This window comes from Mesoplodon bidens, assembly GCF_964165515.1.
Source record: "Mesoplodon bidens genome assembly, chromosome: 15".
In the NCBI taxonomy this organism is placed as follows: domain Eukaryota; kingdom Metazoa; phylum Chordata; class Mammalia; order Artiodactyla; family Ziphiidae; genus Mesoplodon; species Mesoplodon bidens.
Window position 1 is genome coordinate 43,719,254 of NC_138171.1, and position 27,402 is coordinate 43,746,655.

At 51.7% G+C, this 27,402-nt stretch overlaps 3 protein-coding genes and 1 long non-coding RNA gene across 17 annotated transcripts; 2 read left to right on the forward strand and 2 right to left on the reverse strand.

The window, feature by feature from the left end:
• Positions 1-10,963, reverse strand: AHSP (alpha hemoglobin stabilizing protein). 11 transcript variants are annotated; one of them, XM_081255803.1, is made up of 4 exons: positions 6,707-6,882; positions 893-989; positions 611-689; positions 1-362 (listed from the first exon to the last, which is right to left on the reverse strand). In XM_081255803.1, exons 3-4 carry the CDS (start codon positions 683-685, stop codon positions 159-161), a joined length of 279 nt encoding a protein of 92 aa, XP_081111929.1. In that variant the 5' UTR covers positions 686-689; positions 893-989; positions 6,707-6,882; the 3' UTR covers positions 1-158. The 11 variants fall into 11 exon arrangements, with proteins under 11 accessions (XP_081111929.1, XP_081111926.1, XP_081111927.1 ...); XM_081255800.1 differs by having other exon boundaries at positions 893-1,041; XM_081255801.1 differs by having other exon boundaries at positions 893-1,041; positions 6,624-6,882.
• On the forward strand, positions 6,956-20,918 carry RUSF1 (RUS family member 1). 4 transcript variants are annotated; one of them, XR_014017555.1, is made up of 13 exons: positions 6,956-7,270; positions 7,481-7,595; positions 11,763-11,808; positions 13,440-13,472; positions 13,555-13,660; positions 15,895-15,996; positions 18,126-18,196; positions 18,276-18,460; positions 18,541-18,598; positions 18,980-19,050; positions 19,484-19,598; positions 19,727-19,870; positions 19,980-20,057. XR_014017555.1 is itself a non-coding variant. In XM_081255789.1 (13 exons), exons 1-13 carry the CDS (start codon positions 6,971-6,973, stop codon positions 20,635-20,637), a joined length of 1,407 nt encoding a protein of 468 aa, XP_081111915.1. In that variant the 5' UTR covers positions 6,956-6,970; the 3' UTR covers positions 20,638-20,918. The 4 variants fall into 4 exon arrangements, 3 of the variants coding, with proteins under 3 accessions (XP_081111915.1, XP_081111916.1, XP_081111917.1); XM_081255789.1 differs by lacking the exon at positions 19,484-19,598 and adding an exon at positions 20,540-20,918; XM_081255791.1 differs by lacking the exons at positions 7,481-7,595; positions 19,484-19,598 and adding an exon at positions 20,540-20,916 and having other exon boundaries at positions 7,146-7,270.
• Positions 20,919-27,347, reverse strand: SLC5A2 (solute carrier family 5 member 2). Its single transcript, XM_081255810.1, has 12 exons — positions 27,169-27,347; positions 26,561-26,632; positions 26,380-26,484; positions 25,355-25,519; positions 24,939-25,044; positions 24,153-24,233; positions 23,772-24,001; positions 23,321-23,456; positions 22,980-23,087; positions 22,703-22,853; positions 22,123-22,582; positions 20,919-21,363 (listed from the first exon to the last, which is right to left on the reverse strand). Exons 1-12 carry the CDS (start codon positions 27,292-27,294, stop codon positions 20,932-20,934), a joined length of 2,172 nt encoding a protein of 723 aa, XP_081111936.1. The 5' UTR covers positions 27,295-27,347; the 3' UTR covers positions 20,919-20,931.
• On the forward strand, positions 23,728-25,435 carry LOC308628641. Its single transcript, XR_014017556.1, has 4 exons — positions 23,728-23,805; positions 24,141-24,247; positions 24,948-25,069; positions 25,284-25,435. It is a non-coding gene; the product is annotated as an uncharacterized lncRNA (long non-coding RNA).
• Positions 27,348-27,402: the final 55 nt, after the last annotated feature.

Sequence of the window (27,402 nt, forward strand, 5' to 3'; positions counted from 1 at the left end):
AACCAGCAAAACAAGTACAGGTCTTTATTGAGGTGTCAGGGTGCAGTAACACCATAAAGGCAGAGCCTGAGGCCTTGAAGAACACAGAGGCAGCATTTAAGGGTCTCAGACAAGCCTGAGTCTCCCGGCTAGGAGGAAGGCAGCCTGTGATCAGGTGCTCACAAGGACTTCAGGAAGTTCCTATATTTGTCCAGGAAAGAGGCACACAGAGTATCCAGCTCTTGCCGAAGTTCCTGCACAGCCACGTCCTGCTCTTGCTGCTCCCCCACCATCTGCTGCCTATAATAGCTGATGTAGAAGTTCACCCAGTCATTCACCACAGTCATCATGTCTTCTTCAGGGACAGCAGGATCAGAGAAGACCTGGGGGGGGGCGGTGGGATTGGGATAGGGGAGGTCAGGATTTGGCAAGGGAGACCACGCTCGGCCATGTGATTCATGAATAACCACCAACTCTGACATCCTCTTTTCTCTGATTTGTATTACCTGTCTCTAGTTGTTTCCATCAACTCAACCATTACCCTCCCAGCTCCAAATTATTCTCCCTGCTCTGTTCTCGCCCACCTCCCAACGCTCCAGGCCTGTCCGCTGAAATAGAGCACCAGACTTACCTGCTGATTTAGCAGAATGTTAAATTCCTTCATTCCTGTAGCAATGAGATCCTTATTGGTTTGAAGAAGGGCCATCTGCCTGATTAGAGAAAGAGATGGTATTTAAGTATCTTTTTCTCCCAGGGTATTTCCCCCAATCTCCTCACTCCCCTTAAGCATCCCTGGGGCCCTGCAGGGTCACCTCCCCTCCACCACCTTTCAAACCCTGCCCTGCTCTGAGATCACATTTCCCCCAGGTTGGCTCACTGTCAGGTCCAACAGTGCTATGTATAGACGTCTCACCCACACTTTTCAGGGTCTGGATGTCCCTCTGTGCCAAGCTAGATGTAGACAAGGAGTCCAGTGTCAGCCAAAGAGGGAAACGCCCTGCATTTAGGTCCTGAGGGAGGGTGATAGGTCAACCAGGGGAGGGGAAGGAGGGAGAGGCTTCCCTGAAATTAGAAAGATAGCAAAGCCAAGAGAACAGATAAGTGGGGAGACACAGAAAACCAAACCAGGGATAGAGCCATGCCCTCTCCCCTACATCCCAGAATCCAGGCTCCAAATGCTAACGAAACTAACAGTAACTGTTAGATGCCCTGTTACGAGAAAGGCACTTTTAAAATCATCCTAACAAGTGGTGGCAATTATTCTCCCAATTCATGGTGATATATTAACAGCAGCTAACATTACAGTCATCATTTGTGCCAGGCACAGTTTCAAGCAGGTATTAAGGTATTTATTCTTGGGAGTTTCCTGGTGGTCTAGTGGTTAGGATTCAGGGCTTTCACTGCCATGACCTGGGTTCAATCCCTGGTCAGGAAACTGAGATCCTGCAAGCCACATGGTGTGGCCAAAAAATAAATAAATAAATAAGTATTTATTCTTATGAAAACTCTTGTTAGGCAAATTCCAATAATAGTCATATTTTGCAGATGAGCCTTCTGTAAGATGGGGGGGGACTGGACTCTACTAGGCTGAGTTCCACAGGAATGGAGACACATGTGTCTTATTCTCTAACATATCATCAGGTACTTAACAAAGCAAAAATACTTTTTTTCTTTTTAAAAAATATTTTCCTAATGTTTTCCATTTTTAATAGATTTTTTCAAATTTCAAAATCACCATATAATAACTGAAATAAGTGAAACATTATAAAAATTCACACTGAAAAGTGGATCATTGTTGCTCCCTCCCCCGACAAAGCAACCAGCATTCAAGATGTGTGTATTTCCTGTCACATCTTCCTCCATTCAAAAGCCAGGCACCTATACACTCATGGCTTATTGCTCTGCTTTTTTGTTTATAGCATTATCTTAATTAATACACAGCAAATTAATGTCCTTTTGGTGTACGATGTTTGGATTTTAATGCATAGATTCATGTAACTACTACCACAATCAGGATACAGAACATTTCCATTGCCCCAAAACTCCTTCGTGCTACCCCTTTGTAGTCACCCCCACTCTCATCCCTAAATCCTGCCAACCACTGATCTGTTCCCCATCACTACAGTTCAGTGTTTTTGAAGATGTCCTATGATGGAGTCATACAACATCTAACCTTTGAGACTGGCTTCTTTCACTCAGAATAATGCCCTAAAGCTCCATCCAAGTTGTTTCAACTAGCAGTGAGTTGTTCCTTTCCATTGCTAAGTGTGCATCGTATGGATGCACTACAGTTTGTTTATTCATTGACCCACTGGAGGACATCTGGATTGTTTGAAGTTATTGGCAAGTATGAATAGAGCTGCTGTAAATATTTGTGTACAGATTTTTGTGTAAATGTGTTTTCATTTATTTAGGGTAGAAAGTATTTGTTACCACTAGGAGAAATAATTGCAATACAACCTGACCAAAAAAAAAATATCTACAGGGCTTCCCTGGTGGCGCAGTGGTTGAGAATCTGCCTGCTAATTCAGGGGACACGGGTTCAAGCCCTGGTCTGGGAAGATCCCACATGCCGCGGAGCAACTAGGCCCGTGTGCCACAGCTAATGAGCCTGCACGTCTGGAGCCTGTGCTGTGCAACAAGAGAGGCCGTGATAGTGAGAGGCCCGCGCACCGCGATGAAGAGTGGCCCCCACTTGCCACAACTAGAGAAAGCCCTCGTGCAGAAATGAAGACCCAACACAGCCATATATTTAAAAAATAAATAAATAATTTTTAAAAGCCAAGCATTTGAAGCCCTTAAAAAAATGTATACAGAATTTAAAACAAACTCTTAATAGTTCAATAATAAGACAACCCAGTTTTTTTAAATGGCCAAAAGATTGGAACTGGCACTTCACAAAGAAGATATACAAATAGCCAATAAGCACATGAAGAGATGTTCAACATTATTACTCATCAGGAAAATGCAGATGGACGCTATAATGTGATACCACGACATCCCCACTACAGCGACTGCAAGTTAAAAAGACTGATTAAGTGTTGGTAAGGATATAGGACAACTAGAAATCTCATACATTGCCAGTGGGAAGGTAAAATAAAATGTCTGAAAAAACAATTTGGCAATTTCTCATAAAGTTCAACATACACTTACCACATGACCTGGCAATTCCACTCCTAGGTGGAGTCCATACACGTCTACAAAAATACTTACATGCAAATGCAAATGTTCACAGCAACTTTATTCATAATAACCCCAAACTGGAAACAACCCAAATGTCTAATAACCAGTGAGTGCATATACAAACTGTGGTATATTCATACAATGGAATACTACTCAGCAATAAAAAGAAACAGACTAATGGTACTCATGACAACATGGAAGAATCTCAAAATCATTACGCTGAGCAAAAGAAGCCAAGCATGAAAGACCATATACAGTATAATTCCACTTCTATGAAATTCTAGAATAAGCAAAAATAATCTATAGTGACAGAAAGCACATCAGGGGTTATCTGCGATCAGAATACAAGAGTGGACATTAAAATGCACAGGTGCCCAAGAGAATTTTTTAGGTAATGGGAATACATATCTTGACTATGACAAGCATTCTTATATACTGTTAGTAGGAGTGTAAATTGGTAAAGCTTTTTAGAGGGATAGTTTGACAATACTTGTTCAAATTAAAATACACATACCCTTCAGCCCAACAATTCTGCTTTGGACTCATTTTAAAGAAATATTCATATTCAATATACAGAAAGGCCTGTACAAGGAATTTATCATACCTATTTGTAATAAGAAAAAAGGAATATGGGGAATCTTTATAGAAACTATGGCACATTCATACCATGGCATGACATGCAACTATTAAAATAAATGAGGTAGCTACATATGTGCTGATAGGAAAAGATCTCAAAGACAACGTTAAATGAACTATAATTAGAGCAGGCTACCTCAGGCTGCGAGTATGGGAGAGGGGATTAAATGTAAAATTATATTTCTCTCTCTGTCTCTGTCTCTCTCTCTCTCTCATGGTAAACAATGTTTACTTCTGGGCATTGACTGGTATTTGTTGAAAAATGGAAAGAGGGATAAATGTCAAGGGAGAATTTGACCTTCTCCATCTATATTATTGTTTGAATTATTTTACAGCTAGAATGTATCCTTCCATTATTTTTTATAATACTTAACAAGAATACAAAATTAAAAAGAAAGAAACAAGATGGTATAGTTCTGAAACCATTAGCCTCAAATTGGACACCTGCCTCAGGGCCTAGAAGAGTAGCAGCTTCTCACTAAATATCTGTTGAATGAATAGGAGAATGAATGCTTTTGCCACTTTTCAGCTCTTGTCACCTTGATGAAGTCACTTCACACATGCAAACCCCAGTTTCTTTGTTTAAAGGAGGAATGAAATAATACCTATGAGAGTTATTGAGAAAATAAATTCATTCATTCCACAAATAGGTATTTGGCACCTGCCTTGTGCCAGGCCCTGGGAATGCATCAGTGCCAAAGACAAAGTTCCTCTTCTCTGGGAGCTTATGTTCTAGTGGGGGGAATGTGAGGATGAACCGTAAGGGGTGAAGTCTGAAAGATGGAGCAGGGCCCAATCTACAGCACTTCATGGACCATGACAAGAAGTTCATGTTTCATTTTCAAATATGAAGGAAAGTCATTGAAGGGTTTGGAGGAGAATATTGCAATCCTCTTCCATAAAAGTAACAGGAAGCTGCTGAGAGGTTTTGAGCCGGGGAGTTTTAAGCTGTGTAGGGAGTAGACCATAAGCGGGTAGTTGTGGAAGTGGAGAGATCAGTGAGGATAAAGTCAAGGAGATGAGCAGCTTGGTGTGTTCTGCCTGGTGCTTACTATACTGCTGAATGCAGGCTGTCAAGAAGTCTCATGGGGTAGGGGAAGAGGAAGCATCCCTCATCTCTTTGTCAAGCCACTGATCTGGACACTGGGGTTGCAGAGAAGTGTATGCGTCCTTGTCAGGCACTTATAGTCCACTTGGGAAGACAGGACTTAGATACCTAATAAAAGCAAGTACAAACTGGCTCCAGAAAGCATATGCTAAGCGTTAAATGAGTTCTACAGTGAACAAGGGTTGCCACGGTCTCTGAGCAGGGAGAGGTCCATGTGGACAAAGATGGTCAGTAAAGCCTAGAGGGTTGGTAAATAGTGTGACCGGATTTCTCAGTTTGCCCAGGATGGCTCCAGTCTGTTAGCCCGATGTGATTACTAACGGTGCCTCCTCTAAAGACACTCTCAAAAATCCTGATTTGGGGAATTCCCTGGCGGTCCAGTGGTTAGGACTCGGTGCTTTCACTGCCATGGCGCCCGGTTCAATCAAGCCCTGGTCCGGGAACTAAGATCCCGCAAGCCGTGCCGCGCAGCCAAAAAAAAAATCCTGGTTTGGACAATATGTCATAGAGTAGTGCTGGTCATGAGGGCCCTATGGAGCAACGGGCCTCACATTTGAATACTTGACATTAACTCCAAATAATGGTCAACACTTAAATAGCCTGTACTATGTACCAAACATAGTTTAAGAGCTTTACACATATGACTCATTTAATCCTCATCCCAACCCTATATGGTAGGTACTAGTATTATTCCCCTTTTACAGGTGAGGAAACTGAAGGACAGAGTGGTGAGAAACTTGCCCAAGGTCTCACAGATACTAAGTGACAGAACATGCATCCAAACTAAGGCCCTCTGGTGGAATTCATTCCTGGAGGTTAGTCTCAGTTCAATATACCCACAGAAGCTAACATTTAAAATATCACACGTTTGTATCCCTTCAATTTTTCACTCTCACAGGAACCAACCAAACAAACAAAAAATCAAATGCCCTGGGTCTACCTCAGCCTCAGAGACTCTGTCTAGCTTTTAGGTAAGGTGAGGTGAGGTGGAAAAGCATTCCAGGCTGAGGTCCAAGAGAAAGATGATAGTTAGGGAGAATCAGAAGTTTCAAGCAGGGAATCAAACTGTGAGGGTCCAAGAATGCTGGGCTAAGGAACCAGGATATTTTATTTTCTGAAGAAAAGAGAACGCTTTTAGCAAATTTCTATTTTAAAGGCAAGTACATTGCACTAGATGGGAAGGAGAAAGGGAGAGAAGAGAGGGAAAGAGAAAAAGAGGTGAGTTTGGAGGGAAACACTGTCTTTAGACTTTTCCCCCAATTTCATAGACCCTCTCCTCCAATAAACACAGAAAAACTTCTTGCCTATTTCTCCTATTTGCTGACACTATTCACTACAATCCCTTGATTTTCTTGTTCCTCAAATGTTCTTAGGATCCTTTCAGAAATAATACTCTTCTGGTCAGGAAAAGCTGAAGGGCAGAAAATTTCTAGTGGAGGGCCAGAGACGCCCAGAAGGAAAACAAAACCCCCCAAAACCACAAACAAACAAAAAGGGAAGCTTTACAGGGCCTCAGGGATCATCTGGTCCAACTTCTCATCATGCATGCATTCATTCATAAATATTATCTCTTTTACGCACCTACTATGTGTTGGGTACCGGGGATAGAATAGGAGTAAAATACAGGCCCTGGCCTCACAGCAAAGAAGCCACCTGAGGACCAGAGAGGGACACTGAGTTGCCCAAAGCCACACAGCGAAAAATTCTGTGGCCGCACTGGGTCTCAACACGATTCCCTAGGGACGCCCTCTTCCCCTCTCCCCATAACTGTAAAGTCGTGGGTCACAGCAAAGCAGGTACCTTCAGGGCTTGGCGGGCCAAAGGGCTCTCGCGGCCCCATACAAGATGCTACAAAGAACCAGGACCGGGACCAGCCCCGAGGGGTCGAGGCGGGGCCGGGAGGTCGGAAAGGAACCATCTGGTTCCTGGGCTGGCTGGAAGAGTACGCGGAGGCAGGAGGCCCTTTCTCGAAGGAATAATGCCCCTCTGCAGCCGCCGTAGCCGAGCAGGACGCGTCTTCCGGCCACGTTTCTCTTCCCGCGGAACTAAAGGGAGGAATCCAGGATGGCATATGTCGCCAGGAGTGAGGCCCCACTGTGCTCCGAGCAGTTCGGCTCCGGGACGGCCCGGGGCTGCCGCGCCGCCGCCGACGGGAGCCTGCAGTGGGAGGCCTGGGGGCGGCGCTGGTGGGGGTTCTCCGGGGCCTTCACAGCGAAACCCGGAGGACGAGATGGGGGCGAAAGGGTGGCTCCCGGGACGGCCAGTCCACCTCTTTCCCGGCTCCTGGCTGTCTTCCTACCTCAGGGCTTCCCCGATAGCGTCAGCCCGGACTATCTGCCCTACCAGCTGTGGGATTCCGTGCAGGTCAGCCCGGCCGACTGGGGAAGGGAGCGACATGTACCCGGGGTAGGGGAGACAGCGCGCCACCTCTCCCTCCCCGCTTACAGACTGGACACTGAGGCCCAGAGCCGAGCTGTGACACGTACCAGGCCACACACCCAGGAGAGCTGATAACAGGTCTTAGACCTCCATGCTCCTGTGCCCACTCCTCACCCCACTTCTTTTCTTCTCCAGGCCTTTGCTTCCAGCCTCTCGGGTTCCCTGGCCACCCACGCAGTCTTGCTGGGCATAGGGGTAGGGAACGCAAAAGCGTCTGTTTCAGCTGCCACGGCCACCTGGCTCGTGAAAGGTGAGCTGGACCCCTGGAGTCTCACCGATCGCTCCTCTCAGCTCTGCCATTTCTCTGACCACTTTTTCCTTCAGCTGGGAAGCCCAGCCCCTCCTTTCCCCTTCTCCCAGTGTTTTGGTACCTAGCTCTGGGCTCTGATGAGTATGTTTATTTCTGCATTCCTGTCTGATTAGATCCGGGAGCCAAGCCTCCCCACTTCCTAGAAGAGTGCCTTGTACCTCGTTAAAAAACAAAATTCAACTGAGTAAATTTTAAAGATTTGTATTGGCTTTATTGACGACTGACTAGTAACCCATGGCGGGAACACCCTCATCCCGCCCACTAGCCTTGGTAGCTGCACTCCGTTCCCCATACGTACTGTGCAGTGTCCCTTAATCATCTGGAGCCCAGATCCCTAAGTAAACCGTCCCCTCCCCTTTACTCCTAATCTGTGGAGGACTGCCTAAGAGTTTGGTTATTGAATAAAACTGCCAACTGCCTTGGGTGTGGGAAATTAGTTAATTCTAGACAGAAACAGTTTTGTAATAGGTCCTGAGTGGCAGAGAGGAGGTTTGGGGAAGGGTGAAAGGCATTTTATATCCTCTGGGATACTAGATGATGCCATGGATAATAACTATAGTAACTATCTGTTGAATGTGTACCGCTTTTTGAAAAACCGCTAAAGGGGGCGGGGGGAAAAAGATACAGTTTGGTACCGTGCTACCTAGACGGTGAAGTAGAGAAAAAAAGGGAAACTGCCCACATCAGGAGGGCCAATGGCTCTCTCCACCATCCTTTGTCTTTCACTGTTGTTCCCAGTGGCGGTTTAAATCAGACCCAAGGTAAGGCTCATTCTGCACCTAGCATCAGCCTGGCCACAGCTCTGGTGAGCCTCTGTGGACCTTTTGGAGAATCTGGAGGCTCCTGCTTATACCCTTACCATTAAGATGAGCATACTGTCCACATGTGAGTCACTGCTGGAAAGAAGCTCTTTCTCTGAGACTGCATATCAGTGGAGAAGTGGTGGTGATCTGTGCCTCTTGTCCTAGTTGTCTCTTCTTTTAATAATAATAGTTCCCTGAACAGTACTTACTGTGTACCGGTCGTTAAATGCCCTGACTCAGTCTTCACAATAGTTCTGAGATGGGTATTGTCATTATCTCCATTTTATAGATGGGAAAACTGAGGCACAGCACGGTAACTTGCCCAGGGTCACGGATGTGAACCCAGGAGGTTTAGTTCCAGAGTACATTTTCATACCACCGTACTCTGCTTAATTTGGATCTTTTCCATTCCTCTCCTATTGGTTAATTGTTTGGAATGCAGTGGGAGCTTGGGTCAGTAGTTCCATGTCATTTCTAAGCACCCTAGTCTTATCACCAACATGTTGCTTATGTATGTCTTCAGCTCAGGCGAGTTATTAAAAAAATAAGACCATTTTAAGATGTGGAAAAATATCCTCTTACTTTAAAGCCTGTTGTTGATATTAAAGGAAACCCCCTTAATTAAAAGGATATTAAAAACTTGTTTCCATCAAACATGGGAAATTTGTATGCAGAGATTTATATAAGACACTCCCTTGGAATTTTTTGATGTGGTCACTTTTAGTTACAGATCTCTTAATAGAACATGTTGTTAATTGTCATAACTAGCAATAGTAATACTACTAGCAGCCAATATTTTGCCAGCTGAGTGTATGCCAGACATTTTGACATGTAATATGTAACTTAATCTCTGCAGCAGCCATATTAGGTAGATGCCTTTATAAGTACCTTTTTTAGAGAGGGAAGCTGAGGCACAGAGAGGTTTAGTAACTTGCCTAAGGTCACATAGGGCCAGGATTTGGACCCAGGCCCACTGACTCCTGTATCCCACCCTTAACCACCCACTCTTTGGCCAGTTAGGATTTCAGAGTGGAGCCGAGTACAATTTATGGACAGTTGATCCCTTACTAGAATTCAAAATTTTTAGATCTTACAGCATGGCCAGTTGTAAGTGAGGCAGAGAGGAGCAGGTGGGAATTAAGTTTCCTGGTCTAGTGGACAGTGTTGACTTTCAGCTAATAGGGAGGATGTATGTCACTGCATCCTATTGCCAACCTCCAGATTCTGACAAGGGCCCTGCAGACTGTCTCCGATGAAAACTAGAGCAGGCCCCTTTCTTGTGTGAAGGACATACATACCTGATTGGCAAAGACTTTGCAGTCGGAGGGTAGAAAAATAGTCTGGCTCTGTGAGCTCTCAACCAGTAAAAGTAACCTTGCCATGTTCAGAGTCACTAAAATGATCCAATACAAAAATCTTGAACAATGAAAATTTTGTGTAGAATTAAAAGTACTTGAAGAGTGTGGGTGAGTGACAGCGGGAGGAGGCTTCTAAAGCCACCCTGGGGAGTATAACTTCCAGGGACAGAGAGGACAGAAATAGAGAAGCCGAGCAGGCCGGATGGGAAATGTGTTATACACACGCCTCTGAATGAGGCAGCTGCTGCTCAGCCCCAGCCAACTGGAGCAGTAAGGGGAAGCAGGCCTGGTGCTGCCGTGTCTTCAGGTTCTCGGAAAGCTGTAAATCCAGATTTTCTTGTAAAATGCCCCATTTTCGTTTATCAGTCTTCGAGCTTCAGTTGCTTCATCTTCGAAAGGGGATGAGCCCTTAAGCTCGTAGGATTGTTGTGACGATTGAAAGACATGGGTATTTCAGGTTTCTGCCAGAGTGCTTAGCGATCTCCTTCAAGTCCAAGGCTGGGTAAAGATGTCTAGCTCTAAGGGGTCAATGCCCAAGGATGGCCGCCTTGGCAAGAGGAGAATGAGGAAGGCTGGCCCATGTCACCACCTTTATATGTCGTGGGACATTTTCATCCCTTCTGCCCACAACCTAGTTCTCCTTCTTGCAGTCCCCCACTTAAGGGTCCCTTCCCTCAAGCTCAAACAAGCTAAGGGTCCTCTGCCCGCTCTGCCTGTCCTTCCCAGTGCCCACAGTGTGAGGCCTTCTCAGTTTGATTCTAGAACAGTCCTTCTTTGTGATCCCCCTGCTGGGCTTAATGAGTACTACTCTCAGTGTAAGGTAGGGTCTAAATCAGTGGTTGGCAAACTTTCTGTAAAGGACCAGACTGTAAAGATTTTACACTTTGCAGGCTGTACAGTTTCACTTGCAGCAACTTGATTTTGCCATTGTGTTATGAAAAAAGCCATAGACAGTCTGGAAACAAATGGCACAGCTGTGTTCCAGTAAAACTATTTACAAAAACTGCATAGAAGCCCACAGACCACCGTTAACTGACCCTTGGTCTAAATCTGTGTTTTTCGTAGTGGCTGCTGTCTGCTTTTACACTGGCTTTTGAGCCTGGAACCATGACTCTGGCTCACTGTGGTACCCCCCAGGCCTCACGGCAGTGGGTAGCCAAGAAGCACTTGTTGTGCAAGTGAAGGTCTAGTGGATTCCAGAGACCTCTCTGACTCTCCCTAGTCTGAGGAGGCCTCTCCCTCTGCCCCACACTCCCAGCTCGCTTGTCACCAACCTGCAGTTCAAATCCTTTTTATTTATTTATACTCTGATGACCACCTGTGAACCCATTGCGCAACCTAAGAGCTAGAATATCAACAATAACCTCTGAACTTTCCACACAGAATTTCCTGCTTTTAAAAAAAATAGTTTTACCATATAGATATATATACCCAAACCCTATATTGTTTAGTCTCAGTCGTTTTCGAGCTTTATGAAGAGTATACTGTGCTGTATGTAGTCATCATGACTTACTTTTTCATGCAGGATGATAATACTAGGATTCATCCATGCCGATGTGGGTAATTGTGGTCCATTAGATTTTCACTGCTGTCTAGTATGCCCCTGAGTAAATGTACCAGAATTTGTTTATGCATTCTCCTGTTGATGAGCATTTGCATTATTCCCAGATTTTTGCTGTTATAAACAATGCTGCAAAGAATATTTCTGGTCCGTGTCTCTTGGTGTGCATGGGTACCTAGTTCTCTGGGGGTACATGCTGAGGGACTGCTAAGTCTAGGCACTTCTGACCCCATAATGCAGCTACGTCTGTCTAGAACTTATCGTACCAGACTGAGCTCCCAAGGGCAGCGATCCAAGGTGGAAAGCCATCTCAGTGCCAGGCTCTGCCAGGCCCTACAGCCCCCAAGGCTCTTGCTTGTTCCTTACCGATGCCTCTCTCCCCCAGATTCAACTGGCATGCTGGGCCGCATCGTCTTTGCCTGGTGGATGGGGTGAGTTTTTCTTCCCGATCTGCAGACTTCTAGCCACTCTCCCTAGACAGGAGTCACATCTTTCTCAGCCCTGGCTGTATTTTCAGCTCCCCCTCTTTCCTACCAGTCTCCAGGGGTGGGGAGATTTAGCAGGTATATCAGAGCTAAGGAGTCTTTAGTGAGTACCCAGTACAGGTGACTTGCCCGGGGTCACCAAGCAGTGAAGCCACAGAGCCATTGCCAGGATGAGATCTGCCTTCAAAAGCACCGATTTGCCCCTCTGCTGCCCATCATGGAAAAACACAGGGAGCCACAGGCTCTAAGCATTCTCTGCTGGCTTGTTAAAAGAGAAGCTTGGATGGGACAGTGCTTAGCCCAGAAGGAATACCTTTACTCCAGAGGCTTCTGTGGCAGCTTAGATACTTGGTTGGACTTTGCTAAGCTGAGTGGGGAGTGGGCTTGGGTAGGTCATCAGGATCCCTGTCTGACCTGGGATCCACATCACCATTTATCTAGAAGGGATTGAGGGTGTCGTGCTGCCTGCTTCCTCCTTGAGTCAATATTGGGTGACCTCAGGAGTGAGTTAGTATCTGCCATCAGTCGTGGTTGTGAGGTGCAGTGAGCTATGTAAAGTGCTTAGCACATAATAAGTGTTCAGTAAACACCAGCTGCAATTACTAACCCTAACTGGGCCTCACCAGCTCTCTGTGTATCCTCTCCAATCCTTGTAATAACTGTGTAGAGTAGGATTGAATGTGTACCTTTTCCAGATGTGAAGCAGACCAAGTCACACAGCTTGTAACTGGTGAGATGGGATTTGAACCTAAAGCCTGTAGTCTTTCTGTGGCATCAAGCAGAGCCCAAGACCAGGCCCACGTGTCCTAGTCCTGCTTTTGCCATATATTCGTTCCATCAGGAGTTCCCCATGTGCGTCCCATGCCCCGTCCAAGAATGCTCCCTTTCCCTCTAGGAGATTTCAAATTAAGGGTCAGGGCTAATGCTGCAAATTCTGAGCTGGGCAGGGGGCTGCAGCATCTCCTGCCACTGGGATCTTGGAGAAGTAGTCCCTGGGGGTTTGTGCAAGGGCCAGGGTGTCACTCGGCCTGCAGAGGAGGGAACCATCTGCGGCATCGTGTAATAGAGATATCCTAGGCTGGACGTCAGAGCCTGGCTCTTTCGGCCTTTTCCCCCCACTCCCATTTGATCCGAGGGAAGTCATATCCCTCTCTGGGCTAGTTGTCTGTAACATGCAGGGTAGTGTTTACACTAAATGTATTGTTTATAGAATATGTGGACTTCTTGCTGGGTACCTTCTATGAAGCAGAAGGAAGAGGAGGGGAGTTGGCAGAGGAACCCAGGGATGGCCTCTCTCCCAGGAGGACCCAAGGGTGGGGAGCAGCCACAAGGCAATCAGTTTTTTCCTTTGGTGCCTCATGGGTTAGTAAGGGGGAAATATGAGTGACCACTGAAGGTCCTCCCAGCTAATGGCATTTTAGGCAGCAGTGACAGGGTGTGGGGACAGATGTCTGGCTGGGGTGTGGGTTTTCCTGAGCCCTTCGGACCTTACCAAGGCATAGGAATGGCCTGCACTGCCCACAGGCTGTGTTTTCTCCTTAAATCCAAATTGCAAATCAACCTCTCCTCCCCCACAGGAGCAAAATGGACTGTAATGCCAAGCAGTGGAGGTGAGAAGGGGCTGGAACTGAGGGGAGGGGAGTCTTCTAGTATGAAGGTCTCTGACCTCTGACCTCTTATCCCTTCCCCCAGGCTTTTTGCCGACATCCTCAATGATGTAGCCATGTTCCTCGAGATTATGGCTCCCATATTCCCCATCTGTTTCACCATGACCATCTGCATCAGCAACCTGGCCAAGGTACCCACCTCTGGGGCACCCCTGTACCCAAGATACCTGCCCTGGTGGTGCTGTGTGCGGGCTCACTTGGGGCCCACAGGGGATCCCAGCCTGGGCCCAGTGTTCAAGGCATTTCTAGAAGAGTGAAGAAGTTCAACTGTTTCTTCTGGGACTCAGCCATGTATTCTGATCCTCCTCCAGCCAGACAGCCTCCAGAGCCTCAGAGGGTCAGTCTAAGGCAGTGTCTGGAGCCATGGGACTGGTGAGGGAGCTCTGAGCTGAAAGAGAGTAAGGGTGGTCCAGTGTCAACATCTTGGGACCAGCTCCCTGGCTACCTTTCATTCTTTCAGTAAAATATTTAGGGTGCCTACTGCATGTTCGGCACAGAATACAAGCCCTCCCATCTTTGAAAGAAAGCCACACATAGTTAAATATTTATCGAGTGATAGCTATAGGTATTCCAGATGAGAAGTGTAGGGGGCTGCAGGAGGGTTCAGCAGGGAATCTGGCCTGGTCCAGGGATGCAGGAAGGTCTTCCCTGGGGCTGGGTCCTGAAGTCTGAGTGTGAGGTACAGCGTGGGCATTCTGAGCAGAAAGAACAGTGCAGGTCAAGGTCCAGTGGCAAGACAGAGCACAGACCGGACAGCAAGGCTGAAGGGGCAATTGGGGTGAATCCAAGCTCTTCTCTGCCAGGCTGCTGACCTCATGATTCCTTCAAGTTGGCCTCATCCAGATGAGGAAACTGAGGCCTAGCAAGGTTCGGTAAAGAGCTCAGCCTGTCTTCCCCACCGGGTTGAGTACCTGGCACAGAGTAAAGAGTCTTAAGAAGATATGTAAGGCCCATCTTAAAGGCCCATCTATCTGTTCAAAATCACTTGTGTTTCTCTGCTGGGCACTACTGATATTTAGGATTTTAGGAACAGTTCTTTGTGGTGGAGGCCTCTGAGCTTCCCTGGCCCAGGCACTAAAGGCCATGAGCACCCCCTCCCCCTCCAGGGCAGGAGACCACAGAGAAACCAAGGATTGTGACCTCTGCCTAAATTCTGCACGAAGCTCCGCCTTGGGGGCCTCAGTCTCTTCATCTGTCGAATAAGGGACTCGAACAGGGCCATGAACTTCCCCTTCCCCACCTTCCCGCCCCTCCCCAGATTTCCAGCACCTCCATGCCTGAGGTACACCAACCAGAAGCCTGGTTGTCATCCATGCCTTCATCTCCTCCCCCTTTACCTGTCACCCTCAGCTAAACCTCCATTCATGTCTGTTATTTGCCCTCTTAAATCTCTCCAGTCCTTTCACGCCTCCATCCCCATGTCACCTGGTGATTCCTTGCTGCTGAAAAAGCACAGTTATTTCCTAGGTCATCTCCCTGCGTCTATTCTCACCCCTCTTCAGTCCTTCTCAGAGCAACCCCATAGTCCTTAATAGAGTGGAAATCAAATCAGGTCCCTTCCCTGTGCCCATTGCTCTTGGTATAAAGACCTTACAAGGCTTGGTAAGTTCTATGTGATCAGGTCCCCGCCCATAACTCCAGCCTCATTTTGATCCACATTCCTCTTACCTTCAAACAAACACTGCCTATGTAACAACTAGTTTATTTGTTTACTATCTGATGATTTATAAGCTTCATGAGGGCAGGGGTTGTACTGAAGTCTCTCACAGCACCTAAATCTGTATCTGACATCTAAAAGAGATTTGATAAACATGAACGAAGTCAGTGACCCTAATTGATGAGCTCTCCCATCTCAGAGGGAGAGCCCTAGGAGGTCAGGGCCACTGGTGTGGGTTTTGAACTGGCCTGGAAGGCTTGGCTAGGCCTTGACTGGGGCAGGAAGAGAGTGGAGTTAGTTCCAGGCAGGCAGAATGTAAGCACCAAGTTGGAAACCAGACTTGGCTCTGCAAGGGGGAGGGTGCAGCCAAAGCAGAAGTTGGAGGCTGGGGAGGTTCTGGGCTAAGAATGGTCTGTGGGCCTCCACCTTGCGGGGAGAAAGTGAGTTTCCTTGGGGCTGGGTCCACAGGGTGGTGTGACAGGCAGACCTTCAGTTTCCTCCTGGAGCAAGACAGGGGAGGTGGGCCTAGTGGAAATGCGGGGTGAGAACAGGAGACCAAGGACGGCATTCAGGGTTTTGCTGCAGGGTGGCCTAAGGCCTAGTTTTCTTAAACTGGTTTGAGCCATTTATTTGGCTCACCCACAGAAACTCCTGTGTTGCAGCAGGTTATGGCCACTCTGACTTTCACTCTTCCCTTTACCCACCCAGTGCATTGTGGGCGTGGCTGGTGGGGCCACTCGGGCCGCACTGACCATGCATCAGGCCCGGAGAAACAACATGGCCGATGTGTCAGCCAAGGACGGCAGCCAGGTGAGCAGCCAGAATTGGAGGGATGGTGGGGGGAGCGCGGATGTACGGGAGGGGGGGCAGACATCAGACCAAGCCACGATTTGGGCATATGAAGAGAAGCACCTGAGTGCTCCTGCGGGGCAGGGTGGGAGACAGGTGGGAGGAAATGTAGCTTCTCCCTGCTCTGACTCTTAGGATAGGTAGTCAGTGTGAGGGCTCGGGCTCAGGCTCTGGCGGCAACAAGTCCAAGCTGGTCATCTCAGCCCCTGCCTGCTGCCCGTGAGGCCAAGAGGGAGCCCTTGCCCTGGATCTCGCCCTCTCTAGGCAGAGCCCCACCCTGGGAGGTGCATGTTCCCCCATGAAGCCCCACACGTTAAAGCGCCTGGCAAGTCAGAAAGTGCTTAGCATGTGAGGAGGCCGGAGTCACTGCAGAGGCTTCCGCTGGGCAGTTTAGCAAAGCCCTTCCGGCCCAGCCCTCACCTGACCAAAGGAGCCTGACGTGGAGGTGGAGGCACCCTTAGGCTGAACCCTTCAGGTATCGCCACCCTCCGTACCCCGGTGCTAAGTGCCTATGTGCACTGCATCGTTTACCTCTCACAGCAGCCCTCTAAGGTGGATACTGTTATTATCTCTCTTTTACAGATGGGGAAAGTGAGGCCCAGGGTGGTCACAAGTGTGATGGTTTTCTTTGACACTGAAGCAATTTAGAAACCTCTGTTCTCTGCAGTCCTACTTTCTGGCCTTCTCTTATATTGTTTTATTAAATAGAATTTCATTTAAAAAATTGACTAACTCCTTTCAATAATATTAACACAAGCTAATGTTTTTTAAGCATTGACCATGTGCCAACTATTTCATGTGTATGAACTCATTAAATCCTTACAGTGGTCTCGTGCAGGGGCGTTCTTTGTTGCCACTCTACAGATGAGGGGAAAAAAGGCACCGAATGGTTGAGTCTCCCTGGGTCCCTTTGGGCACATCCCTTCTCCCCGGAAATGGTTGGATGACTTCTTCCCCATTATCACTTCCACAGGTTGTTAGGGAGGGGAAATAAGTACAACCAGCCCCGTGCCCGCTGTCTCACCCGCCCTCTTTCCAACCCCCAGCCCCTTCCACCCCCAGATGCATTTTCCAAGGCCCCAGGGCTTCCTCAGTTCATGGAGGCAGTAACATCACTGGGGCAACGAGACACGTGCTCAGCCCCAGACTAGGCCCCTGCTTTCTGCTGATGTTGCTTTGCTGCCACTTGATGTGGCTGCTGGAAATGACTGTTCCCACCTGGGGAGGGGAGGTCCCTCTGCCCCTGAGCTCCCAAGGCCCCTGATCCCCAGTTTACTGTCACACCCACAGCCTTTATTTCCACGGCCCGCCCCTTTGCCAGGACGACTGGGTAAGAAGAGCTGCAGTCTCAGGCCCCCTCTGTGCCAGAACCAACTCTCCCGGGGAACTGCGTAGTCAGGGACACCAGTCCAGACTCCTCCTCTCTCATGATGAGTTGGGGGGCGGTGGCCAGGGGTCTTCTCCCCTAGGGTAAGCTCAGTCAGGCCATCTCGGGCTATCAGGAGGGTCTGATAATATTGATTTTCAAGGGAAGTTTGGATCTTGTGCTTTTCTTCCTGGGTGGTTCCTTGACCCCTTTGCAAAAGTATCTGCTGGTTACTGGGCGGATGGACCTTTTTTTTGTTTTTCTGTTTTTCGGGGTTTTTTGTTTGTTTTGGCCATGCTGCATGGTTTGCAGGATCTTAGTTCCCCGACCAGGGATCGAACCCATGCCCCCTGCAGTGGAAGTGCAGAGTCCTAACCACTGGACTGCCAGGGAATTCCCTTTTTTTTTTTTTTAAACCACCAAATAAAATAGTTTTACTCTGTGGACATTTACTTGCCTGAGTGTAGGGCTACACTTTGACTCTTGCAAAACAAAGAAGGCATGTTCCACAGGCATTCCAAGGGCATTGCACCTACCTGGGCAGAGAATCAGCTGGTATCTTAAATGACAGCTCACTCATCAAAAGCGTTAAAAATTTCCTAGGCACGCTTATCAGTGTAGGGAGTGTCTGGGGCAGGGTGGGGTGTGGTGAAAGGCACTCAGGGGTATTCCTTCTGGCCTGGAGGGGAGCCCTCCAGCTCCCATCCCCTCTGCCATTTTCCAGGAGACGCTGGTAAGCCTGGCAGGGCTCCTGGTCAGCCTCTTGATGCTTCCCCTGGTGTCAGATTGCCCCAGGTAAGCCGGGACCAAGGGCGGGGAGGAGGCGCCCTGCCGGGCCTCTGCTCCCGTTGACCACCTCACTCTGTCACCCCAGCTTAAGCCTTGGCTGCTTCTTCTTCCTCACTGCCCTCCACATCTATGCCAACTACCGGGCAGTCCGGGCCCTTGTCATAGAGACCTTGAACGAAGGCCGGCTCTGTCTGGTCCTGAAGCACTTCCTTCAGCAGGGAGAGGTACTTGGCCCTGCTTCAGCCAATCAGATGGAGCCGCTGTGGACAGGTGAGCCAGCCCCTCGGTTTCAAGTTTCCTATGTCTCCTAGTCTCCCCCTGCCTGGCCTCCTGACTCCAGCTTCCCACAGGTTTCTGGCCATCTCTGTCTCTATCCCTGGGGGTCCCCCTACACCGTGTGACTTCCAGGTGAGTGGCCCAGCGTCTCCCACCCATCACCACGGTCACCCCCTCCCCACACGGGCTCCCTGTTCTGATCATACACTGGCCTCCCCCAACCAACCAAGCCCCACCTCTCTGGTTCTCTATTTCCACCGAACAGACTTGTGGGTCAGTGTGGGTGCTTGAGGGCAGCAGGTGTATAACATGAAGTAGATATAAGGGATCTTATATTTGTTAGATGCAGGAAGAAAGGAAGGGTTGATGCGGGGGAGGGGTAACGGCTGAGGGATGGATGGCAAGGAGGTGCAGGACAGTTAGGGTTAACAGTTAGGTGGCTCTGCAGTTGACTGGGTGGTCACTGCTGCCTTTGTCTTCTCCTCCCCCACTGCACGCTCTTCTCTCCTTCAGTGTCTTTGAGCTGCAAAAGCTGGTTGAGGGGCACCAAGAACCCTACCTCCTTCGCTGGGACCCATCACAAAGTAAGTGTGCCGCGTTCCCCCAGCTTCAGACTCACCCTCCTGGGCTCAGCCTCTCATTCTTCCAGCCCCAGGGCCCCAAGCCCTGGACACGCGCTGGACAGTTTGGAGTCTGCCTAGTGTCCTGAAGGGAGCTCTAGACTAAGATTGGATGCATTCAGATTATAGCTACATGCCCCAGTGAAGTTCCCTTTACCACTCCGTAAAATGGCGCTAACAATACCTGCCTTATTAGCTGCAGGGTTTTTATGAGGATCAAATAAGGTGACTATGTAAAAGCACTTTGTACATTGCAGCACACTCAGATAAGAGTAAGACCTTTGTTTATCCCTGAGGAACCACTTTCCTCTCCTATCCGGGGTCACCTCTTGAGGAAACATGTACTAACGTTTACTGGTCTGCTGGTCGTGTGTTAAAAGCTGCTTATTCTCACTAGCCATTAAAGACGTGCAAAATAAACCCACCTCAGGGAGCTGCTCTGAAGTTGTATTTTGGAAATTACTTGGCCGGAGCACTGGGGAGCAACATGAGATGAAGTTGGAAAGGAAAGGGTGAGAGATGACCTTTCATGCCAGGCCAAGGCCTTTGGGCCAGACAGGGATGAAACAGGCTGGTAGGCCTGAGAGTGTTTGGGGAGGTGGCCCTTCCCTGGTACCAGTCTGTCCCTGGGTCTCTCCAGACCAGGTACAGGTTGTCCTGAGCCAGATGGCAGGCCCTGAGACCATTCTAAGGGCTGCCACTCACGGACTGGTGCTTGGAGCCCTGCAGGGAGATGGACCCCTCCCAGGAGAGCTGGAGGGACTGAGGAATCGAGTACGGGCTGGTAAGTGCCTCACAATCTAGGCTGCTCCTGACTCAAAGCGGGGTGGAGAGAGGAAGGACCCTGTTCGGCTTGGGGAACCCAAGAGCTTCTGGTTCTTCACCCACTCCAGGTCCTGAGAAAGAGAGCTGCGTCATCGTCAGGGAGACCCACCGAGTGTTGGACAAGCTATTTCCAAAGTTCTTGAAAGGTAATATCCTTCTGCTTCATCGTTCCTAGGCCTTCTCCCAGAGGCCCTGCCTGCCCCCATCCCCACCCCTTCACCTAGAGGGTGGAAGACCTGGGTTTCTCTCTGTGATCTCAAGTCTGGACCTCAGTTTCCCTGTCTGCAAGATGGGGAGGTTAGGATGGTCTCTGAGGTGCTGTCAGTGTTGACAGACTATGGAATCCCAGTTGGCATTGGAGAATGGTGGGCGGGGGGCGGGGTAAGGCTCACAAATTACTGATGATGCTCTTTCATTTAGCACCTACTCCATTCTGGTCCTTTTTCATGTGCTGCTCAATGAATTCTTGCTGCAACCAGATGAGGTTTTAGGCTCATTTTATGCCAGAGATGACCCAGCAGAGGCAAGGGGAACCTGAGCAGTACACCCAGCCTGTGCTGCTCCTTCCCCCTCCCCAGGGTCAGCCCAGAGTCTCCTCCCCAGCAGTATCCCTATGCCCTCTCCCCAGGACTGCAGGATGCGGGCTGGAGGACTGAGAATCACCAGCTAGAGGTGGATGAGTGGAGGGCCACATGGCTCCTGTGTCCAGAAAAGAAGCTCTTGTGAGCAGCCCAGCCAGAGGCCCAGGTCCCAGGACAGGAGCCTGGAGCAAGGACACTTTAGCCACAGCAGGACCTGGAAAAGGCAGCTTTATTTTTGCTTAGGGGCAGCGATGTGACCAGTTGGCCAAGGAAATGACTACCAATCAGATGGACTGGGCCCCAGGCAGAGACAAAGTGGAGAGAAGGGGTACCAGGGCCTTCCCCTGCACTCTCCTGCCCCAGGCCCTTCTTACCACTGCAGGCTCCCCACCCCCACTCGCTGCAAGGCTGTGGCTCATGGCGCCTGACACAGTTGACCTCAGGCGTAGAAGCCCCAGAGGAACGTGGCCACGGCCATCATGAGCAGGGCATTGAGGTTGACCACGCGGGCCCAGCTTGGGTCCTCACTGATGTCCTCCAGTCTCCTGGCTGCGGCAGCCATCTCCTCCTGGGTAGGGCGTGGGGGACTGCCTGCCCCACCCCTGCTCATTCCACAGAACCAGAGCAGGCACTGGCGGAACAGGCCTGGTGCTGGGGACGGGGGCTCTGGGAGAAATTGCGACCGTACAGTTAGTCTGCTCCCCCAGCTCCCCCACCCCAGCTCCCCAGGCAGTGCCTTACCCTCCATCTCCACCGCGTGCTCAGGGCGCCCGTTCTGTACAGGGGCTGAGGCTGGACCTTCTAGCTCCTCGGCATCCAGGTCCTCCCGCTCCTCCTTGCTGTACCGGAGACTGAAAACCAGGCGGTGGAGCTGGGGAAGGGTGGGAGCAGGGACCAAGTGGGAGTGCCGTTCCCCCACCCTGAACCTGGAGGTCCCCCGTCCACACCGGCACTCCCTTACCTCCCTCTGTCCAGCCTGCACACCCGCCCAGGCTCACTCCAGGATGACCTTCCATGGCTGCCCTTTGCCCTCAGGCTAAACCCAAGCTCCTCAGCTGGGTGTTTAAAGCTCTTGGCCCTGCTCAGCCCTCTGCTTCATCACCCTGTCTACACTCAGATTGTAGTACTTTAGTCTTACAGCCCTGCTAACAGTGTTCCTTCCTGTGGGTGTTTGCTCACAGGGTTCCCTCCTGCTGCCTTTCCCCTTCTCCACCTGTGGGGTCCTGTCCATCCTTCTGGGCCCACCTCTTTTGTCCTCCCCCAAATCAGCTCTGCCCTGGGGCACCTGCCTTGCCACAGCACAAGACCAAACCCTTTTTGGGCTTTCAGGGTCGTACTCTGTCCCTCTCTGCCACCAATCAGGCCAAGACTCTGGGGGGCTTTAACCTCCCCCACAGTCTTCTTCAAGCCACCTCCAAAGCACCTCAAATAAATGTGATTTAAATAAAAACATTGTACTTGCTTTGCAAATGAAGCTTCAGACTGGGCTCTCAGCCTGCCCTCACCAAGCCTCGGTATAGAAATTCAGGTGCTACCCACTGGGAGTTCTGGGAAGCAGGCTGGCTGACTGCTGTTGGAGAGGGCCCACAGCGGCCCACGTTTGGTGCCGGGTCCAGAGGCCCGCACTTACGTGCTTGCGCGGGATGGGCGGTGTGCACAGCGAGACCACGAGGGTGAGGAGGCCGGAGCAGACGAAGAGCACGATGGCGAAGTAGAGGTAGTGCACGCGGCAGAGGAGCGCGGGGCACGCCGAGGGGCGCACGCAGCTGCCCGAGCCAAAGGAGAACTCGGGAACCAGGCGTGCCAGACCCATCAGCAGGCCCCCGATCAGTCCCCAGAAGGCGCCCTGCGGGGCCAGAGAGCGCATCAGCCTCGGGTTTCCAAGTCCGGCCCCGACCTCCCAATGAACACACACACTCACCTTCTCATTGACGCGGGGCACGAAGAGCGCCAGCACGAAGACGGCCGACACCGGCGGCGCCAGGTAGCTGGAGACCGACTGGATGTAATCAAAGAGCTGCCCGCCCTGCGCCGCCTGCACCACGGGAAGCCAGGCCACCGACACGGCCACGATGAACACCACCCAGAGCCTGCGGTGGACGGCCATCAGGTCAGGACGGCCAGGCCCCGTCTCCCCCTGTCCCTCCGAGTGCTCCCTGCCCCCACCCGGGGCTGATTCGTGGGGCAGGAGATGGAAAACCCAGGCCCACCGTCCTACTAGCAGCAACTCGCGGTCGCCCGCGCGGGGCCGCAGGCGCGTGTAGATGTCCATGGTGAAAAGCGTGCTGCTGCTGTTAAAGATCGAGGCCAGCGAGGACATGAGCGCTGCCAGCATGACCGCCAGCATGAGTCCGCGCAGACCTGCGGGCCGACGGAGCCGTGAGTCTGGGCCCACGAGGGGGTCCCGGGAGGGTGCGGACTGGGCGAGGGGTGACTCCTCCCACTGGCGCCTGTGGGCAGCGGGGCAACCCGGGGGCCCGCCCTCACCGTTGGGCATGAGCTTCACGACGAGCCGCGGGTAGGCGATGTTGGAGCACCCCACCTCGGTGCCACACACGCGCTTACACACCTCTGGCACCACGCACGCCACCTCGTCTGCGGGGAAGGGCACGACGCGGCTAGGGCGGCACCGGGTCTGGAACTTCCCCAGAAGTGGGGATGGGGAATCCCAGTGGAGGAGAGATGGGACCCCCGGGTGGGAGGTGGGACTGGGTGGCCCAGATCTTAGGACGGGAATGGAAATGGGAGACAAGCACTTGTATCCTTGCACAAGAAAGGGGCTGGATGGGGCACAGGACTCTCGGTCGGGGCGGGGTTGCTGACGTTACCCGGGTAAAGAATGCGGCTGATCATGCCCGGCATGACCATGAGGAACATGGGCATCAGCTTCAAGTAGCCGCAAAGGATGCAGCCCGCCTTGATGTGGGTCAGATTTTTCCCAGCCAGGCAGCGCTGCACTATGACCTGCGACGAGAGGCGTTCGACTACCTGCGTCCAGTTCCGGGTACCCCGCCCCGCCCCCCGCCTTGCCTCAACTCGCCGCGCTAATCCAGACCCCGCGGCTGGCCCATCGAAGCGGGCAATTCAGCTCCAAGCGCAGACCCTGACTCGGATCTGGCTCCATCTGTTTTAGCTCTAACTGGCGGGCTTCTCGCTCCCTCGGACCACGCCTTCCACCTGGCTTCCCAGATGGGTTCAGGCTCCACCTATCTCAGCTCCGCCCACCGCGGTTCCAGTTCTGTCCCAGCCTCGCTCCCCGCCCAGGCCCTGACCCCGCACCTGGTCGCTGCACCAGTACCAGCTTGAGACAATGGTAAGCCCCAGAAGCAGCGCAGGCCACGGCAGGTCCCCCGTCACAGGGTCCCGGAGCAGATGGTAGGAGTCGGGCCGGGGTCGATAGCAGGAGCTGGAGATGTTGCCCACCGCCGGATCCTCGGACACCGTCAGGGCCGTCATTGCCCCCAGGTATTTGTCGAAAAGCCCCGAATACCCGCCCACCTCATGGAAGGCTGTGAGGGCAAAGCAGTTAGGGGACATGGTGCCCGCGACAAGGCCCTCCCTAGGACCCACATGCCGCAGACGCGCGATGTCCCTGCTCCCAGGTGGAGAGATCTGCGAACTGTGACCTCTGCGCCCCTCCCCCGTCAGCTGAGCCCGTACCGTAACCCATGAGGACGAAGGCCCCCGCGAGAATGACGAAGGTCTGCACCGTATCCGTGTACATCAGCGCTGCCAGCCCTCCTGCAATGGCCTGGGTCAGTGGAGACAGCCCAGACAGGCTGCCACTAGTACATACAGTGTCTTTGTGCGAATTGGAAAAGGGCTCCCCTTTCCTGGAGGGCAAATTTCAAAAGGATGGCCCATTCCCTGGGCTCATGCACTCCGGCTTCAGGAGGCAGGGCTGTGTGAGCACAGTGGGGCTGAGTTTTAGGCTCCACTAATGCCAGGTGCCCACGTGCAGGACTTCCACTACAGGCCCTCCTCTCAGCCCCAGTTTTCTCTTCTGTGTGATAGGAGGAGGTGATTCTCTACGGTCCGATTCTCATCCCATTCGAAGGGACGGGCCCCTCAAGCCGGCCTTGGTACCAGGCCCCACCCACACTGCTCCAGCGTCAGGCCTCGGGCACCACCCCAGAATCCTCCAACCTGCACTGGGTTTGGTGAGCTTTGGAGTCTGGCCAAGTCGGCTCTCCCTTCCCAGGTGTTCAAGAGCTGTTAAATCTTCCTTTTTGCCTAGGCCCAGGACAGGCTCAGATCTCTGAACCTCCAGACCAAATCCAAGGAATGTGGAGGGGGGGAGTAGTTTGCTTTCCAAAGATTTAGGTCCTTCTCCTGCTTGGATCACATCACACTTAAGAACTTCTCCAGCCCACTTTCCTTTGGTGACTCCCCTAGGCCCCGCCCACAGATCCATGCTCCCTTCCCTAAGCCCCCGCCACCTGCCACCTGTCACAGTGTAGATCATGGTGATGCCCAGAAGCGCGATGACGGAGGCATAGATGTTCCAGCCCAGAGCCTGTTGAATGAATACCGCCCCGGAGAACATGTCCACCTTGGTGGGAGGAGCAAGCATGCAGGTCAGGACCCAGGGGCCAGGGTGGGGACCCAGGTCCACTTCCTGCCCAGATCATGACCCTACATGGCCATGCCTCAAAGGTTCCCTCATTTTTTGATGCCCTGGTCTTCCCAGATACCTCTCACTATGGTTGTCGCCCCAGAAGCCTATTCCTTCCAGGCCCTGCCTCCATCACGGTTCTTACAGCCATTGCTCCTTGGTCCCGCCCCATCCAGGGCTTTCCAGAGACGTCCACTGGGTGATCCCACCCTACCAGGGTCCCGACCAGCTCCCCGTGCGTGCGCACCGAAATCTTGGTGAAGATGTACAGAAAAAGCGAGAGCACGGACAAGTAGAGGCGGATTCGACGGCCGCCAAAGCGCTTGCGCAGGTACTGCGGCATTGTAATGACGCCCGCGGTCAGGTACACGGGCACGAAGAGCCAGCCAAGTAGCAGCACCACGAACAGCGCCTGCGGGCACAGCGCGACAGCTGAGGGTCACTCCCTGTGGGAGATCCTGCCATGAGTGCGTCCTCGTCCCTGATGGGTCTGAGGAACCTTCTTCTCTTGGTGAAAAGTGCTACTCCAAGGCAAGGTTGCAGGAGGGGCCCAGAGGACACAGATGCAGATGTCCCTGGGCCCTGGTCATTAGGGACAAGGTCTTGATACTTTGCTGGGCCCTTAGCTAGAGCCCTTCTTGCCCTGCCAGGCCATGACCCCTGGCCATCCCTCCAAGATGATCCCTATCCTCCTCGTCCTCCCCCCAACACACACACCTGAATCCAAGCACAGAACCCTCAGGCTGACCCCCAACCTCTGCCTTCCCTCTCCTCTCCACCCACCCAAACCTTCTGTCCCTCAAGGCTCAGCTCAGAGGCCTCCTCCTCCAGGAAGCCCTGAGCTCAAAGCCCTGATTTTCCCAACCCTCCGAGGCGAGCCTCAGTCCCAGAGTTTCGTCTCCTGCCCACTTCTGCAAGGGGCTTTCATTTAGCCTAGTGATCCTCACAGGCCACAGATTCAGAGGGCATCAGAAGAAGCACTCCACTATCCTTGAGACTGTTCATCCCACTTCAGAGAGGAGTAAAATCAAGGCCACAGAGGGCGTGGCTGGTCCAGGCTCACCCCTGCCCTGAACGTGGTATCTCCCACATGCCTCTGCCTCCAAGCTGGCTGCGTGAGCCTCCCTCGAAGGCCAACCCTACCTCACAGCTGGGAAGTCCCACCTCTGGTCTCACAACCCCACCTCTCCTGCCTGGAGTCTCTCTCCAGGTGTGACCCTTCCAGGGGTTCCCACGGGGAGGTGGGGGTTATTGGCAAAATGGGGCGCTCACATTCCACTCAAATCCAGCCACAGCCAGGCCGCTTGCTGCGCCCGTCCCTGCCAGGCCCACGAAGTGGCCACTGCCGATGTTGCTGGCGAAGAGAGAGGCCCCGACCTGGGTGGCCAGAGGTTGGGGTGAGCCAGGCTGCTTCCCTAGGCCTCCGCCCACTCCATAGCCCAGTCTCTCTCACCGGCCACCACGCCATGCTTCGTCCCGCCAGGAAGTAGCCGCCAACGGTGCCTCTGTTGGTTCTGCACATGGACTGGGGGACGGGAGTGGAGAGAGGCCTGGGTTTGGGGCACATCTTTGGACCTCATTAGCCTCCTCAACACATTCCTCAGCCTTGTTTCAGGCTGAAGATTAACCAGCGCATGGCTCCCCTGACGGTTCATACCTGCACCCCCAGCCTCCTCCCAGGCACCCAGATCTACCCAGACCCTAACCTAGGGTCTGGTTCCCCAAGCCTGAGTGTGGCTGCATTCGGCCGCACTTTCCTGGGGCCCCTGGATTTGGGTTTCTGGTCAGCCAGCCATTATGTAGAAGAGATCTCATTTAGAATGCTGTCCCGATGAAGATCCATCAACCCCTCAACTAGTCCAATCCAAAGGTGGGCAGACAAGGCATGCATGCGTGTGGGCTGGGCCACCCTGGGGCTAGCAAAAGACTGACCTGCCCCCCACCCTGGGTTTCTCCCTCAAAAGATCCAGGCATCCTTCCCCTACCACACATCGGGACTGTCCGAGACTTTTCCCCCAGGCTCCAAAGGCGGGCCCCCAGCAGCATCCCCCAACTTCTCACCCACAAGCCGACACCAATGACCAGCAGGAAATAAGCCGCAATGACCAGGATGTCGGCAGGGTTGTCAATTAGGGCCCTCTGTTCCCCCAGCCCTGGTGCTGAGCCTGCCTCTGTGTGTTCCTCCATTCTGCCCAGGATCTGCCCCTCAGGACACCAGCCCCTGGATTCCCCCCAGGGAAGGATTAATGGTTACCCCCGGGGCAATGAGCCGACAAGTCCCCCCTCCCTGGCTTT